The 18262-nt window shown below is 36.0% G+C and overlaps 1 protein-coding gene and 1 long non-coding RNA gene across 3 annotated transcripts in view; both read right to left on the bottom strand.

The window, feature by feature from the left end:
* Positions 1-6854: 6854 nt before the first annotated feature.
* LOC145460228 (uncharacterized) lies at positions 6855-8965 on the bottom strand. 2 transcript variants are annotated; one of them, XR_014039811.1, is made up of 3 exons: positions 8717-8965; positions 7891-7980; positions 7600-7667 (listed from the first exon to the last, which is right to left on the bottom strand). It is a non-coding gene; the product is annotated as an uncharacterized LOC145460228 (long non-coding RNA). The 2 variants fall into 2 exon arrangements; XR_014039812.1 differs by lacking the exons at positions 7600-7667; positions 7891-7980 and adding an exon at positions 6855-7080.
* Positions 8966-13822: 4857 nt separating this feature from the next.
* LOC145460230 (mast/stem cell growth factor receptor kita-like) overlaps positions 13823-18262 on the bottom strand; it is a 54406-nt gene continuing 49966 nt past the window's right edge. Inside the window, exons 24-25 of the mRNA XM_081444977.1 lie at positions 16675-16771; positions 13823-15540 (exon numbers count right to left, since the gene is read on the bottom strand). Of these exons, the coding sequence (XP_081301103.1) occupies positions 15391-15540; positions 16675-16771 (247 nt within the window). The 3' untranslated portion in view covers positions 13823-15390. The remainder of the gene's footprint in view (positions 15541-16674; positions 16772-18262) is intronic.

Raw genomic sequence — 18262 nt, 5'->3', positions numbered from 1 at the left:
TTTGTTTCATCAACCGATAAGTTACAATTGACAAGAGAATAAAAGCTTTTCAAATGTAAAGCGATGCAAATTTATCAAGCAAATCATTATGCATGAATTGTTAAAATATCGTGATGTCGCTTTAAACTTTGTAAATGTTTGCACATTCATTTCTTTTCTTTTTCACCAATTGGCTAATTTTGTCTTAAAAAGCGTACGGAAAACGCATAAACAAATGTTCTCTTGTCATTTTGTAAGCTAAGTATACAATACAAAACACTTATGTCTGGTTCATGGGATGTTACGATGTAGTTTCGATTCAGGATTAGCCTTTTATACAGACCACAAAATCAAACGTTTTTTGAAATCATGTTTTTTTCTCTCGCTCACTTGTAAAAGTATCAATGAGAATCTAATGAATCGGCAACGATGAAATCCGACTACGTTTTTTTCGCTGCTATTATCTTGCTCATCCAAATCTTGTATAAATATTGATACTTTTTTTTTCAATTCGTTTTCGCAAATGCTAAATCTACTAGAAGAAAAACATGGGATGAGACATCGCTCAATTTTTTTTGGTTAAACAACAGTCTTATGGAAGACTTTGTTTAGTTTTCGTATTTTTTTCTCCAATTATCTTGCTCGCATATCCTTCTTAAAGACTGAAAGAAGAACTTGTAGCCAAGCAATTAAATTGTTTTGTTCTGTGGCTAAAACAACAGTCAAAAATGCTCCAGAAAATGCAAAACTCGAAGTAAAGAATTATTATTTTTGTCTAACTTGTTTAAAATGTTGTTTGCAGTTTTCTTCTCTCGGTCCAATTGTCTTGTTTGACCAAAGCCGTCTGGTCATTTTTATTTTATTGAATTGTTATTTACTTCTGTTCCGTACAAAAGTCAAGGCAAACAACTTATCAACAGTGTCGCGAAAATCTGTTTTTTACAAAACATTTTATCGACATAAAACACTTTTAGGAGAACTGATTCGAACTGATTTAACTTTTAGTTGCACCAAAAGGTCTTTGGAGGATATTTTTTCCATTACATTTTGAGGCAAAGTTGTGCAAGATAGAGAAAAATAAACGAAAGAGGAAGTAGATTATTTTATATTGGTTTCTTTATCTTTTCTGTGGTCTGTATAAGCTTGTTTCGGTTAATCTGCATGTCATTTGATTAGCGAAGGTTCGTATGAAGGGGAGGAGTTGAACTCAGAATAGCACTTTTCCTTAGACCAGACATTGGGTTTTGTTTAATATCTACATCTACATTAAATAAAGATCTTTTTCTGCCGGCATTCGATGAAGCACAGGACAAAGCATTATTGAGAAGAAATACAAATTGAATGAAGTAAAATTGCTGAATATCTTGTCTAGAAATAAAACTAAGCTCGGCTAGGATGTTAGCAGAGGAATTTAGCAAAATGGAGCCAAGCAATTAAATTGTGATATTCTGCGGCTAAAACGACAGTTGAATTTGCTCCAGAGAGATTTGAAACCATGCCTTAGGCAATTTGAAAATCGGATTGATTTTTCTTCTTCTTCTCGTTCGATTTCAACGCTTGAAGAATAGGGAGCGAAGCAATTAAATTGTTATACTCTGTGTCAGGTGAATTGGGTCGAAAAAAGTTTCAGAGTTTTAGGTCATTAATTCCATAATTTTTCTGGTTTATCTAATCACAAGATTTAATGACGAACCTGGAGCCAAATTAAATCATTATACTCTGTGGCTAAAACAACAGTTGAAATTACTCCAGAAAATTTTGCAACATTTCGTGTGTTTAATTTTCTACGTTTACGGTCCTAACAATTAATAAAAGAACTTGGAGTCAAATAATTGTTATATTCTCTGGTTAGAATAACAATCTAGTCTGCTCCGAAAATTTTCAAAATTGACTTTGCTTATAGGCGATTTATTTTTAACTTTGTCCTGTGCTGCAAACGATTATTGACGGCCGAAAAAGTCTTATATCCGAGGCAACATGGCAACTTATAAAAATTTGTAGACTCGAAGGTTGATTGGAAATATAACCTGATTAAACAGACGCAGTTTCGCGGCATAATTGCCGATTTCACCACGGTGGAACCGGTTGTGGCGCCGTGAAACTTCGTTTGTTTCTTCAGGTTATCGGTAAAAAGGAAAATTAAAAGGCGGATCGGTTTTTTCGCAGAGCAGATTAGTTTCTCTTGCCATGTTGCTTCACTATACGTATAGTTAACATGTGAACACTATCTCGTGCAAAAAAGTTGAAAGATCAAAATGTTTTGGAGAGGAAATTCGGTTCAAACTTTGATTTGATTTTCTACTAAAATATCGTATCGGTTTTTAAAAGTCTAGGACGAAATTGGCGTTTTATTTTCAACTTTTTTTGCACGAGACTTTGCTTGCATGTTTTGACGGGAAAATTTCAAGGGAAGCCATTTTGAAATTTTTGACGAAAATGTTGTCAGGGGAAACGCTGTGCAAATTTTTTCCAATTTTCCCGCCAAAAGTCTTAGTATATAGAGGGAACATTTTTTCGTCACACCTTTTTTATTAATTAATTGACTTTTCATTAACTAATTAACTTATAATCAAAGAGTATTTGAAGTGAATAAAGTTCATTGAAACACAAAACACTTGTTTTTATTTATTGTTTAAAACATTTATTGAAGATAATAAAAGAGATTACAAAGAAGTAAAGGTTGACTTTATAGACTCTTATTCATTGCAATATTAATGTAATAAAGAGAACAGACACATGAACTGAATACAATTTATTGAAAGTTATTACTACTAACAAGAAGTAATTTTTTTTTTTTAAAAATTGGCGCATGCGTATTTTGGGCGCCGTATTTTTTCTAAGTCTTTTGGCGGGAAAATTAAAAATTTTCAAACAGATGTTAACAAAAAGTATTTTTTTTTTAAAAAAATTGGCGCATGCGTATTTTGGGCGTCGTATTTTTCTAAGTCTTTTGGCGGGAAAATTAAAAATTTTCAAACAGATGTTAACAAGAAGTAATTTTTTTAAAAAAATTGGCGCATGCGTATTTTGAGCGCCGTATTTTTTCTAAGTCTTTTGGCGGGAAAATAAAAATTGCTTAAACCGAAGGTAATGAGAAAACCACCGTCACGAAAACTAAATGACCAATTCGAAGGTAATTATAACTCAAATGAAACAAAAAAATTTGTTTTACTGGGCTGATCGTTATCCTTGACTTGAAAATACTACAAACTCTGAGCGAGTGCTTCTCGACCCACAAGAAACTCGGCTGCGATTTTTTTATCGAATGATATCTTGAAAAAAATCTAGTTACATTTGTTTTCTACCTCTGTGTTAACTTTCGCTTCCATATCTGTATTTCTTGCTTGATTTTTGCTTGATCCTATTTCATTCTGGGATTCTAATGCATCCAGAAACCTGAAACAAGAAGAAAAATAATCAGCAAATGCCATCGTAAATTCTTTACAGTAAACATTTTCCTATAATCATATCAGGTTTTTTCTTTCCCGGCCTCCAGGGAAAATTAAAATATTCAAGGCAATGTTATCATGCAAGCATTTTTAACGAAAATTATTAACATTAAATCACCTAAAAATTCTGAAGCTAATTCTAGCCCAAAGTAATAAGTCTACATAACAAACTTCAACGCCACACGTCGCTGAGATCATGCTTTGCTAAACTAATCAGGATACATTCAACAGAAAAATTATCAACACTCAAATGCATTAAGGCCTGCTTCTTCCTTCACATATTGTTTACACGAAGGAACAGTGAGATTCCCTCGTAAATGTGCAAAAAGTTGTAAGTTTAATTCTTAATTTCATTTGCTTTAACGAACGGAAATCAAGAAAATTCTGTTGAGCGTTCTAGCTGCCAGTTTAAATGTAAATTTGATAGTTTATCAGATGAAAGATTGCCCTTCACACATTCTGCAAAATAGGTGTGATCAACTTTGAATAAAAGTCATTGTGGACTTTTGGTTGTTTTGGTAAAGTCGGTTTGGCCGAATTTCTATTGATACAGAATTTTTATCTGCAGACACAAGCCATGGATGTATTTTTGGATGTATTTTTGCCTATATATGCCCGCAGAACTAGTTAAATTTACGTTGCTGACTCACAACAAGAAGCTTATAAAACTTAAACTGTTTTTTTGTTCAAACAGCGTGACGGTGGTCACGCAATGTGCGTCACAGTTTTAACTTTGCCTTCTTCGGAGCCTTTGTTTATAACTTTGTTCTGTAATAAACAGCCTTGTTTAAAATCCAAAAACTAATAGAACAAAATCAATGATTACCGCCTTACTCTCCACGTATAGTCTCTTTTAAGATACAAACTTCGTCGAAAATACGAAATAATTAAAAAATTTCTCTCTCAGATTAATGAATACGGCTTTCCAGCCAAATAAAAATTCAAACCAAGCGTGATCTTATTTAGCACGTGGCCTCGAATGAATGATTGTTGTGGTAATGATTTTGCAAGTCTAAACAAATTTGTGTTTTGTAACGTGGATTTGTGTTTTGAACGTAAATTTTGTAACGTGAATATTCAGTGCTCTGTTCGAGCTAAACTCTGACATAACAACAAAGAAAATATATTTCATCTTGTAAACCATCGGTAGAATTTGCAAAACATCAATAAATTAATAGCTCTTGAGGATTACACATCAAAAAATCACGTGATTTAGAATGTGGCCGAGGAGGCACGGGTCTGGTCACCAACCACTCTCGGTTACAGGCCGCGCGGTTAAAAATTATGTATCAGTCATTTCTGGTATTTCGGAAAATTTCCGTTAAATCTATATAACGAACATCGAATCAGACCTTAATTTGCGATTCAGTTGTTATATGGGGTCAAATTACAACTTATAAATCCCTTTTTCTCTCGCTCCTCGTGATTTTAATTCGCAAAACGCGTGTCGACATAGTGCAGTATTACGACTCAAACAAATCCCATTTATATCCCTGACGTAAACCATTAAGCAATTTTGAACAAGACATGATTTTCTTTTAATTAGTATCTACCACTGATCTGATGGCTAGATTCTTTCGGCCTATTTTTCTCTTTTAGCTACATGTCCTATGCAGAAGATAATTTGCCGTCGAAGCGATAGAAGTCTGTCATACAAGCATGCAAGTCTTAAGTTGAAATTTAAAAAAAAATTCTGTATCATGAATTATCGAAAAATGAACGCAAATTAAACAGTTTTTCTTAATTTTCCGGCAATTTGTGAAAAATTCGAAAGACCCGGAACATTCCTGGAATAAGTGAAATATTTGGTACCTCCATATAAATCATTCTCCCTATCCAGATCTTTAAGTAAGCTTTAAGTAACACAACAGTCAACACGCCTACCTCTTGATGGTGTTTTTTTTCCGTTTTTTCTTAGGAAGTCTTTTTCTTAGCCAGTCTCTCTTTCTGTCCTCTTTTCTTTCTCGTTTGCTCCCGACATGTCAGTTAAACATTACGAACTCCTGAGTAAAAAAAGATACATCAGTAAATGTCGTGATACTTAAAATGCTTCAGTTAGCAAAGCAGTTTACAGATGCTTCTTGAGAGACGCAGTGATATAATAGTTAGCGCGCTGGACTCCGAAGATTTCGGAAGTTGCCAGAGGCTATGAGAAAAATGGGCAAAGTTGTTCGCTTACAGAGATTAGATTTTAAGAATAATGTTAAAAGCTTAAACTCAGATGAAGTGTTTTTGAATCCTTTTTTCTTTTTAATTTTAGCAATCCGTCATCCTGGCCTTATCTCATCTCGGAGTTGTTGAACCTATATTTCTTCTTCTGTTCCTCCTGTATCATACACAAAGTACTCACGAAACAACGTGACCTGAAGTGATGCCGACCAACCGAAAGTCAGACGAACGAACGAGCGAGAGAATGGTTGGATAGATTCATACATACATGCATGTGTGTCATACAGGTTCTATAACCTTTGGGTGTACAGCTAAATGAGATGAAAGTAATCAGCTTACCTCTTAATCTTCAATTGCCTTCTTTCCCTCCTTTCCTTTCGATCTTTTCTTATTTTGCCCATTCACGCTTGACATTTGTCGGCTAAAGGGAAATAAAAGAAGCAAACATGTTTAAAAGAGTGAAATATTTGGTATCCCGCATAAATTTGTGGCTTTTTATCCACACTGGCGAAGACTCCTGGTAAACCGTTTATAAAACTCTTTTCAGCTTTGTTTTACCATCTGGATCTTATCATGTAAAACCAAAATTCAAAACAAGAAATTGAAAAATGTTCATAATCTGCCTATGTTATTTTGGATCATCCCCCATTTAAATTAAACAGTGAAACGAATCAGACATCATATCGTTTCTAATAAACCGCGGTCTGAATACAGTTAAAAGACGACTACCAATTGTCCCTTTCTTAAACTCCTCCACTCGAAATTTAAATTAGCTCTTATTAACCGAGCTTAGTCGGTCTGCATGGGAGAATCTTGACCGAGGTCGTGAGAACAGACCGAACGCAGTGAGGTCTGTACACACGACCGAGGTCAAGATTCTCCCATACAGATCGACTAAACACCGTTAATAAGATGTTTATTATATGGCAAACAAAAACAATTTAACTCGTTTAATGTATCTGGTTTGTACTAGCTCACATTTTGCTTGCGAACGGCGATGAGCCGAACTTAATTCTGGCAAAGTTTGCCCGTCCTCTACACTTTTTTCTCATCAGGCTTTTTGGCACTTTCATAATTTTAAAAATATTGTTAGAAGAAAATGGTCAACATTTTTGCATTTTACTTTGCAACTTTTTCATTGTAAAATGTAACCGGTCTAGATGCCGGTCAAGATGGGAAAATCTAGAACACTTTCAATATCCATTTCAGCCAATCAAATTCGTGAATTCGGTAGTTCCTAGTCCTTGTAAGACAGCCATATAATAAAAGAGAAAATGACTTCACATTCCAATAGCTAAGAAGCAGCCTACATTTTAACTGATTACCAACAAAACTCTCCAGCCCTTGCCATAATCTGCCTTTTATTGTCCCCTATCCAGATCTTAAAGTAATCTTTACGAAAAACATTTATTATGACTCCTACCTCTTTTGTTTCCTTTTTTCTTCCAACCTCCTCTTCTTTCTTTACAAATCTCTCAGCATCCTGCATAAAAAAAGATACATCAGTAAGGTAGTGATACTTAAATGCTTACCAGTAAGTTAGTAAAGCAGTAGTTTTCAGATGTTTCTTGGCGATTGGCGCGCTGGACTCCGAAGATTTCGGAAACGTGTCAGAGGATAGGACAAAAGTATGCAAAGTTGTTCTGCCTACAGCGTTTGGATTTTAAGTAATATATCAAACACGAAAGACAGGGTTTCATTGGGATTTCCAAACACCGAGAAGAGAGTCTAAAATACGACGGGCAGTGGATCATTTTTGAGGAAATTTGAGGAGTTTGGATGACGGATGAAACACTGTCTCGAGTGTTTGATATATCTTCTCAATCGAAACAAAAACTAAGAAGTAAACGGACAAGTAAAATCGTCAAAATCTATGCTAATTAAGACCGAGTATCTGAACGAACGAATGGTTGGGTAGCTTCATACATACATGCATGTGTATCATACAGGTTCTGTAACCTTTGGGTCTACGGCTAAATGAGAGAAATTTTTAATCAACTTACCTCTTAACCTTAAGTTGATCTTTCCTTTCTTTCCTATGTTTTCTTGTTTTGCCATTCATTGCTTTGCCTGGAGGGAAATAAGTATTTTGTAAATACAAGAAAGGTAACAAAAAGAAAACCGTCTGCAGTAAGTGAAAACAGCTTCTTATACTTGTGCTTAAGAGCTATTATTTAATGATTTCAAACTGTAAGCGTCACTACGTCTTTTCCCAATGCAAGAATTGTATTTTAATTATAATATTATCAAACAAATAGAATATAAACAGTATTATACAATAAACAAAACTGACCTGTAGTTATACTGCCATCGTACTGTCTGTGTGTCCATGTCAATCACAACAGCTTTTCTCCAGGTGCCTGTGACGTACTGAGTAGTTTGCCTAATTGAGAAAATAAACAAGACGGTCACAGAAGCGAACATTTACTAATATCTTGACAGCGATGCTGCTAATCTCCCCCAAGAATTGACGAGCCAAAGGACAGAGTACTGTGCCCTTCCCCCTTACCACTCGATTGTCCTAAACTGCAAAAATAGTTGTAGCTCGGGTGTACAGCTATTTCTGCAGTTTAGGACAAGAGGGGCGCGAAATAGAACATTAGCAGGAAATTCAGACAAACATGTATTTTGGATTTTTGTAAAATTACTGAAATATCTTTTGTCAAATACCGTGCGTTCAGTTAACAAGACCCTTTTACGGAAATACGACTCACACTTAACTTGCAGAGCCAAAAAGCCTTCCAATTGCAACAAGAACAACCACTGACACTGCACCGAAAATTCCTTCACACGGAACCAAAATAACTCCAGAAATGAGAGTTTGTTATCGGGAATTTCAATGTTTATCAACTATTTAAGCTAAAAAACGTTAAGGCTCTAAAAAACATTTACTGCAGAATCTGTTCCAGAAAGCTAAGGAGAGTTTTTTTCACGCGCGCCATGTTCAAACCTATCACCCATGATCCCTTGCAAGCATAACATTGTCTGTTTGTTGGCCACAACCGAAGACTAATTTAAATTTTCTACAACTTAAATTCCGTGTAAAATAGATTGTGTTACACCAACATAAGTATAAAAGGCAACTATAAATGTTATAAATATAAAGCTTGGCTAATTACCTCACAAGAAGACCCTTCCAAAATGGAGAAAGAAATCCGTAATTTCTTCGATGTTGACTGCTCGCTAATTGTGGCCATCGTTTAAAGACAAAGTTCTTGTAAATCAAAGCTTCACACTGTTTTGTGCTCCTTGTACAATAAGACATCTACCATGACCATTTCTGACTGCAGTTTCATCGAATTGCAGGTTCCTTTGCCGCAGAAGAACTATAGAACGACACTAAAATTAGCTTCGTTCGCCATCTCTTTCCTCGTGTGGTGGCAAAGTCGTAACTTGAATAATATTAATTTGACGAATGTATTTGCAATTGTAATGAATTTTCTTTTGCTCTCAAATGCCCTTTGTCTTTTTAAATGGAACTTGAAACAATCCTGTGTTAACCTGGCCATTAACCGGGGATAAAAGTCTTAAAGCGAAAATAATTGGGATTTAGTTATTCGTTACTACTACTGCAATAAAAACGGTGAAAATCGCTGGTGTAATCCCTTCGCTGGTGTGACCCCTGAATCACCTTCCTTTGGAGAGGGGAGGGGGAGAGGAAGGGGGCGGCAACATAGCGGACGTTCAGGCTGGATGTTGCCATCGGACAACTCAGTGAAATCTGGAAGCAATTTAAGTCGGTTTAATCCAGTTGAGATTTTGCATGCGGGGGACTGTTAGGCAAAGTTCCTCAGCTTTGGTCAACTTAATCCTCAATAGGTTTAAGAATGCCTCGTATAATTTGTTGGATAGCATTTAGGAGAATGCGCGAAAAGTCGCGGAAACGCCGACCTGCGGCTCGTTTACCCACTGTATTTCTCGTTTCTCAAAAGAAACACGGAAATTTTTTTCTAATACTCGAGGATAAAAACTAAGTAACACGAGACAGAGGTTGTTTACCATTTACATTGAGAAACCGGTTCGTCAACGGTTTGTGCAAATGGTAAGCAAAAATGTCTTATGGTAAGTTCCGTTCGGATTGGTCATTTACTATTTAGTCAAAACCTCCAATTTGCCAAAAAGACTGAAAAAGTTTAGCCCGATCGTAAATCCAAGATGGCGGTGAAGAATAGCGAGGCGCGCGAGTGACCTCATAACTCAGACAAACAAAACCGAATGGTGGAAGATTTGACGCTTTTTCAAGCGCGTAAGCAAGTGTTCCTAAAACAATTTTTAAAACGAAAATTTGGCGTTCATTTTCCTCCTTTTCTCTCAAGAACACACTTATGTTATCTGACTCTCGCGGGGTTCCAAAAATTTGCATTCTAGTTTTAGACTTCGCGCGCTTCGTAATTGCAAATGTTTAGCACATTTTTGCCACTGGGATATTTCAGAGGGAAATTTTAGACTACATTTCAAGATGTTCCGTTAATTTCTAAAATTTTCCAGTCGGTCGAGATTAAATTGACTTCTCATTTACATTCTGACCGAAATTTCCGAAATTTGGAGGAGAATGGTAAACAACCAGAGTTTCAACCAGAGTTAACGCACACTCTCGCTGGCAGGCTCAATTACCGCCGCTCTTTCGAGTCCAGTCTTTATTTCAGAACAGCGGCTGGTAATTGAGCCTATCTCACTGGTTAAATTGTCGTTTTGCATAACGCATATTGTTGGTTTGGGACGGATACGTGAATAAAGTGCGTTCACGTGACGTCATCAAATTCTCAAATCCAAAACTAAAGAGCCCGTAATGGTTTTATCCTCATCAGACATAAGAGGTTCTAAATTTATATCTGTTAACAACTTTCCAGCTCAATAGCGTCCTTCGTTTGGAAACCAGCGCATTTTGAATTTCGGAGTTACGGCGGTGCGTGACATAAAGCTAAGATCGCGTTTGTCGAAAAATATACACTTATCTTGTGATTTTTAGCCATTTTAGGAGCTTAAGTATTAGGAAAAGTGCTTGTGTAAATGTTTTTTAGTTCGGTTCAGATAATGTTGTCTAGATAGCCAAAGTAAGTTCCAGATGTTTACGCTATTTCCCGGTCGCCATATTGGAGGAATGCTCTATAATTTTGCGCGGAACATTTCGAAGAATATCTCAACTTTGGAACAACGCGCACAGCTTAAATTTGGAGAACTGTATTCTTTATTTATCGTCTATAATATCACAATTTCTCGAATTTATCCACTGAATAGTTTTTGATTTTATTTTTTATTGTGTGACAATCCACACACTCTATATGTCAACCCCAGCTGAATGCATGGTAATACAAATTGGACTGTGCCCTTTTGTCACGTTTTATCTGCTTCTAAGTCGCATTATTTTTCGAGATGCTGAGGGTGGTAGTGGTGGTGGTGGTGCTGCGGGGGGGCAGAAATACTCTTAGTCGGCCTGATGGGCCACTAGGTTCGATAAAACCTTGGCTCACGGAAATAAGCTCTCTGTCCCACAGAGTGATATCTAACTTTTTTGGACGTTCGTATGTCTGCGTCACACAGGGATCGACAGTGTGATGTAGTTAAGGACGGTGCCTCCTAAATACAAAGGTTTTTGCGCCAGGTTAGGAACACGCGGAAAAAGTAGAACTTTGCAAGGGCTATTGGAATCCACAAAGAAAAACTGGGGTAGCTAGGTATTTTTTCGAGATAATTAGTCTTGAATCTCAACAAAAATGCTGACATCAGCATTTTTCTGAAAAAGAAGGAAAGGATATTTCTTCACAAATTTCCACAGAATTTGACTTTATATACAGAAAAGCAAACATATTTATAAAGATCTTAAAACTTCATGGTAAATAGTAACATAAAAACCATTTTTGGTGTGTTTTTAATAACAAAATCGCTGCAACAGCGCTTTTAGCGTCTCTAACAGCCTTCCTCTGGTTCAGCTAAAATACAGTTTAAACAGCGTTTGCTCACAACCAGAAACTAATGACGTATTGAATAGGCTTGCCACTTCCATTTCATAGCATAAAAAGTAGGGGTAACCACGCGTTTTTTTTTTTTTAAGTTATTGATCTCTTTTGAAAACTTTTGCCGTGCCCGTTACATTTTTTTTCCTGTCATCTCCCCAGTAAGTAAAAATTGTGTATCTCGCACTTGTTTTGCGCGCGCACTACGCCATCTGCAGGTACTTGTTTACAGTTGGATTTCAGTATAATTTTCGACCGATAATAGCTAGTTTTTCAGCTGGAAGACATTGACAGTTACTGCTTAGTGATATGCTGGTACAGGTTCATTAAACCTGATTTGGTCACAGTAGGAAAATTTTGCTTTCATTAGTAGCGTAGTTGATTACGTCAATGTCAACTCCAGCGCGCGCTTAAACCATGTCTTGCGTGATGCACAGAAAGTGTGCGCACTAACAAAAGTAGGCACCGTCCTTAATTGTAACCAATAGTTCAGTAGCTCTGGAAACTCATCATGCAGTTCCTGCCTTCATTAGTTTTTAAGGTGTGTTCAATATTTCCTCCATTTGGACAGCAGGTGTACACTTTTTTCTTCAACACCCGTTGGTTTGATTTTGATTTTGATCAGAAATACACCACACCTCAAGGGAGTATAGATCATTTTACAGTTGTCTGCTCAGTGACCTGGCCTCTGAATGGCAGCGAGGCGGCAGGTGACGTTGTTTTGATAAAGACCTCACTGATTTTGTCGTGTAAATCAAGTTGTTCCAATGCTAGTGTGCATTAAATGAGGAAAACTAAGAGGTTTGTACCAGAGCGAGGTCATCTCCAACCTCGCTTCCATTCATAGGCCAGGTAACTAGGCGGCACACAACTGTAAAATGGCTTATTCTAGGTCGGGCACACGATATTTTCAAACTGAAGATTCAGGGTTATCAATACACAAACTCCGGCCATTTTAGTACAGGTACTCTTGATTAGTTGTATTACACGTCTCAATCACAATTGCTGATCGATCGAAGTTTTCCAGAGTATTTTTTGCCACTGTGTACCCATGGGAAAGACAATGAATCTGTACCGCAAGTCGCCCCCAACTACATATATATAAAATATCTGTAGACAAAGTTAGCTTCTAGTTTTAAGTTTTTATTCAAGCTGTTATATAGAGTGTTTTACAAGAATTACTTAATGATGATGTGTGCAGATCAAAACACTTCTTCAGACTCTACTGCCCCTCAACCCATAGGTTATTTCGGGTAGCCAGCACCCCTATCATGTTTGCTTTCATATAAACCATTGTATATTCTTCTTCCCTTTTAACTCTGAGGTGAAATAAAATTTTGTTGTTCATGTTGCTGTTGTAGATCCCTCTAACGTGGTTACGTTGTTATATGCTCTCTAAACAGGTGTTTTTCTTCTGCACATTAAAAACCGTTACGAATAATAGCTATTTCAGCTTAAATGACACTCTATAAAGAGGTATTCCTCTGTTTAAGAAAAAGCACTTAACATTAATCGTTATTGAATTACAGCGAAATGGTTAATAAGTCTTAATATCAGAAACAAAGCACTTTAATGCGCGACAAACGAGTAACAGCATACTCGTACCAATAAGAACATCATGATTAAACAAGTCAGATACGGATGGTAACATTAAATAACAACGTGCAAATACTGGAAACTGTATGAAATATTTTCCTGAGTAATCCTGAATTGTGTGGCCCTGAGAAATAATTTAGTCTTACTTGTTGCTGATATATCGACGAAGTGTTAAAACAGCACGTTGCTATGTAAAAACTCTGCAAACTATTTGAAATCATTTCCTTGTTCTGACTTGATCAGTTAATGAAAATTTAACTCGTACTTACTAAAGTAAACTGCAGTCAATATTACTACTGACATATCAACAAAGTGTCACTAAAACAGCAAGTTGCTTTACAAAAATCCAGCAAACTATTTATAAAATATTTTCCTTGTTCTGAATTGATCAGTTAATGACAATTTAACTCGTATTTATTATAGCAAATTGCAGTTAATATTACTACTGCTATATCAACGAAGTGTCACTAAAACAGCAAGTTGCTTTACAAAAATCCTGCAAACTATTTATGAAATATTTTCCTTGTTCTGACTTGATCAGTTAATGACAATTTAACTCGTATTTATTATAGCAAATTGCAGTTAATATCACTACTGATATATCAACGAAGTGTCACTAAAACAGCAAGTCGCTTTACAAAAATCCTGCAAACTATTTATAAAATATTTTCCTTGTTCTGACTTGATCAGTTAATGAAAATTTAACTCGTATTTATTATAGCAAACTGCAATTAATATCACTACTGATATATCAACGAAGTGTCACTAAAACAGCAAGTCGCTTTACAAAAATCCAGCAAACTATTTATAAAATATTTTCCTTGTTCTGACTTGATCAGTTAATGAAAATTTAACTCGTACTTACTAAAGCAAACTGCAGCCAATATTACTATTGACATATCAACAAAGTGTTACTAAAACAGCGATTTGCTTTATAAAAACTCTACAAACTATTTATGAAATATTTTTCTTGTTCTGACCTGATCAGTTAATAAAAATTTAACTCGTTTATTAAAGCAAACTGCAGTTGAATTACTACTGATATCGACGGAGTGTTAAAATAGCAAGTTGCTTTATAAAAATTCTACAGACTATTTATGAAATATCGTCCTTGTTCTGACTTGATCAGTTAATGAAAATTTAACTCGTATCTACTAAAGAAACTGCAGTTAATACGAGCAACGTAGTCGCACTTAAATCAACTATACGGTAAACAAGCAATCTGGCATTATAAAAATACACACTCACACGATTAAATAAGTCCATGGATAAGACTAGTAAATAGCGAAGAAAGCGTATTACGTAACCTAACTCGAACCTTTACATGTTCTAACGTTTACACGTTCAACTTTACACGAACTTAGATAAATAGGTAAATGTTGTCAAGTTTTTTCGGTACATACACTGTACATCGACACAGAGTTAAATAAATAGTCAGCCCTTTTAGAACAATCTATCTCATATTATTCAAACTTACTGTAGCGGATATCTTCTGTAAGCTTAACATTATTTCAAAAGTAGTGGAGTCTTTTTACTTCCACAAAAGTTGTTTACGACTATTAGGTAGTAAATTCTTTTTTAAAGGCAAAGTTGCATGCTTTATCATATTATTCTAACTAACTAGACTAGCTTCATTTGCAAACAAACTTAAAGGAGCCCAGTCACTGTATTTTGAGTTATTTTTGGCCACGTACAAAACTGCCTTTACATTGAAGGAAACCTGAAAATAATCGTTTGCTAAAATAGAAAAACACCAAAGAGATAATAATAAGCCATAAAGGAACAAGGATGGTTAAGGATGGAGAAGATTAACACGGATTACAAACGACGAACTTGAAAAATTTGGGCTGAACTTTTCAAGATGCGCATACCGTGACGTACCTCCTTTATATCAACGCAAATTTCGGCTCATTTCCAATGCAAAAATTTTTTCAACTCAATAACTACGAAGAAAAAAGAAAGCAAAAAAAGGTTTTAAACAATACGTAGCCCCAAAACAAAGAACAATTTCACAAGGTCTGCTTTAGATTTGTTTGACTACTATCAAGTAACATTTGTAGCAAATATTTGTTTTACTGCTTAAAAGGAAAATGCCAAATTTAAAATTAATATTTCACAAAAAGGTTACGAATTAAATAATTATATCTTACTTAGTGACGTTCTGAACAAAACACACACTAAACTAACTATTGTTGTGCATAAAAGCTGTAACAGCCACCAGTAAGTCACATGTTTACTCTCATTTAACGGACACTTGACCATTTTCCCAATTTCTTTTCAGTGGTGCTCGTCTTAACTTGCTCACTTGCTGGTTCATCTTGAGCTCCAAGATCTTCAACCTTGGAGTATTTAACGCTGTCATATTTCCCCATGTTGAGCAGGTCCGTGTATGTCTAAAAGGAATAATAATACGAAATAAGTATTACCAAAGGTTTAAAATATCATTTGTTTGTCATATAGCTGGCGTTTTTCCCGCTACCTAGCGCCCATTCATTGGCTAGTTCATGGTCACATGACATCTAACAGTGAAACTGTTTCCCGCCAAATGCCACGAGCGGGCAACATTGCGAAAACTATGACGTCAAACGGGAAACAGTTCACTGTTACCCGCGAAATGTTGACCGCTGTTGCACGTCATTTGTCAATGAAGTGATTATTTATTTTCCACCGATTTGACACATCACTTAATCATTTAATAACTGGTCCCTTGGGGAACAGTGAATTTTGTTTCCTTCGAATCTTAAAGTTTTCCCGAGACGAAGTCGAGGGAAACATTGAGATTCGAAGGAAACAAAATTCACTGTTCCCAAGGGACCAGTCATTAAGTTCTAATTATTAACCCAGAATAACCAGGGTGGGACGAAACGATTGAAAATGTAGAAATGTTCCCTAGCTAAAAGAATGCGTGTTAATTTCTACCCTTCAAATATGATAGACAAACAGAGAGACAACAAATCGAAAGCTTAAGAAGGAATTCACCTGAAGTTCGAGAAACGAGTGGACAAAATCTTTGCACCAAGATTATTTGCATCGTATTGCAAACTTCTGTGTGACTGCTTCAAATATCTTCTCAAAAGAAATCATTTCTAACACCACCAAATGTCGAAAACAAATTTTGAAGTTCATATGAAACACTTGAAGGTACTGATGAAATGACACTGATGATGAAATTTCACCTGTGTTTGCACAATTTCTCTGAACTTTGAAATTTATTTTCTCAAGTAACTTTGGGAAATTGTCTTTGGTATTATTTCAGGCAAATATTTATATATTTAGCTCTTAGAAAACACAAAAAGGATTTTAATGTACCGGTTCTTAATATTAGTGTGGTAACAGATTTTTGGCCACTAAAAACTGAAATTGCTCGATTTCCTATCGCATTTCGTCATAAATTTTTTTCGAAACTTTTTTGAAATTAGAAAAATTAATATTTCTACAATAATTATTATAGTCATCATGGTTTTAGAGCCAAGTCCATAGAATTCTGTTAATTCTCCCCTATTATTAATTGACTCATCACTACAAACCTCCTCACGAAGGTATGTATCCATTCTCTTTCGTAGGTTTTCAAAAGGAGGACGAAAGTCAGGGTTTAAGTTCCAGCACCTTGTCATTACATCATACCTAAAAAGAGACACGTTGAAATTTATAACCATCACAAGTCTGTTTTTAATACAAGGTTTTTGAAAACAACAACAACAACAACAACAAATTTGAAAAGGCCTCAGCGAAGTATTTACTAAGTGAAAGGAAAACATTGGCTTTGAGTGATTTTTAGCACATAAGTAAACAATAGCCTCCATTTGACCTCAAAACAGGCTCGGATATTTGTCTGTGGCCATTATCTGTTCCGTGAAGTCAACAGTTTTCCGAGATCGTGGTTCGAGGAAACTTGTGAGCTTCCAGGAACAGATAATGTCCAAGGGCAAATATCCGAGCACATTTTTCGCACTAAATGAAGGCTATTGTGTTTATTACTCTTCAACTACTATTCGCAATACGCTTAGTCTTGAAAACGTCGGAATATCACTGGGATATGGCCCAATTTTAGCATATTCAGTCACGTGACGCATTTAGACCAATCGCTTGCTAGCAAATATATTTGATGGATCATAACACTGATTATTTTTATTTGTAGTAACACAAGGGAAAACAATGCTTACTTACAACACTAGCTTTATTTACATTATATTGCTATAATCATTTGCACTATTTAAATTACAATATCTAAACGACTTACACTACTAACAAATACAGTGACGACAAGGGGCAAAGAAAACAGAAGAAAAATAGATAGTTATCATTACAGCTTGAGGTTGTACTATAGAAACATAAAAAACAGACCAAAGGCATGTGGTACATTAAAGGTAAAATGAGTTATGCATCTGACAGGAGATTAGAAATAGACTAATGGGTAGGAGATAGATACCGATAGGTATAGAAAATATAATCTAAAATATTAATTAAATCCTCATTAATGATCCTCTTTCGAGGCTTGGTCTGAGCTCCCACTAACGATACTACATTTAGGAAATAACACACTGGCTGCGGGTAAAATTTGGGTGGCAGGGAAGGACGACTGGGGAGTAGGGGCCCAGGAAGGGGGCCCTCCTGGGGGAGTACAGATCGGGTGGTACCGGGGGTAGCCATCCTGGAATAAAAGTTCCAGACCTGCCTCCAGGGGTGAGGCCCATACCCCACAGTCCCGGGGGACTGAGGGAACCAGGAGGGGGAGCCCCTCCTGGGGGGAGTACAGATCAGGTGGTACCGGGGGTAGCCACCTTGGAATAGGTAACTTCTTCGGACCTGTCTCCAGTGGGCTAGAGCCTTACTGTGGGGTAAAGTGCAGCTAATGGGTGCACTTCCCTGTCACCGTCCTTTAATAACAAACAACAGAAAGTCACCAAAATACAGTCTCTGTTCATTGCACCCTGAATGATAAGGTCTAAGGCTTGCTAGGAGATAGATAACCCTAGCCTATAGCCATTAATGGTATAATAATAATTATTATTATTATTATTTTATACTAAGCAAATGATATCATAAGTATATATGGATAAATGTTTTTCTAAAAGTAGCGGAATAGTGATGTTCAGTATCGATACACGACATTCT

This window comes from Orbicella franksi, chromosome 11 (genome assembly GCF_964199315.1).
Source record: "Orbicella franksi chromosome 11, jaOrbFran1.1, whole genome shotgun sequence".
Lineage (NCBI taxonomy): Eukaryota > Metazoa > Cnidaria > Anthozoa > Scleractinia > Merulinidae > Orbicella > Orbicella franksi.
This window is presented reverse-complemented; position numbering and strand designations above follow the sequence as displayed.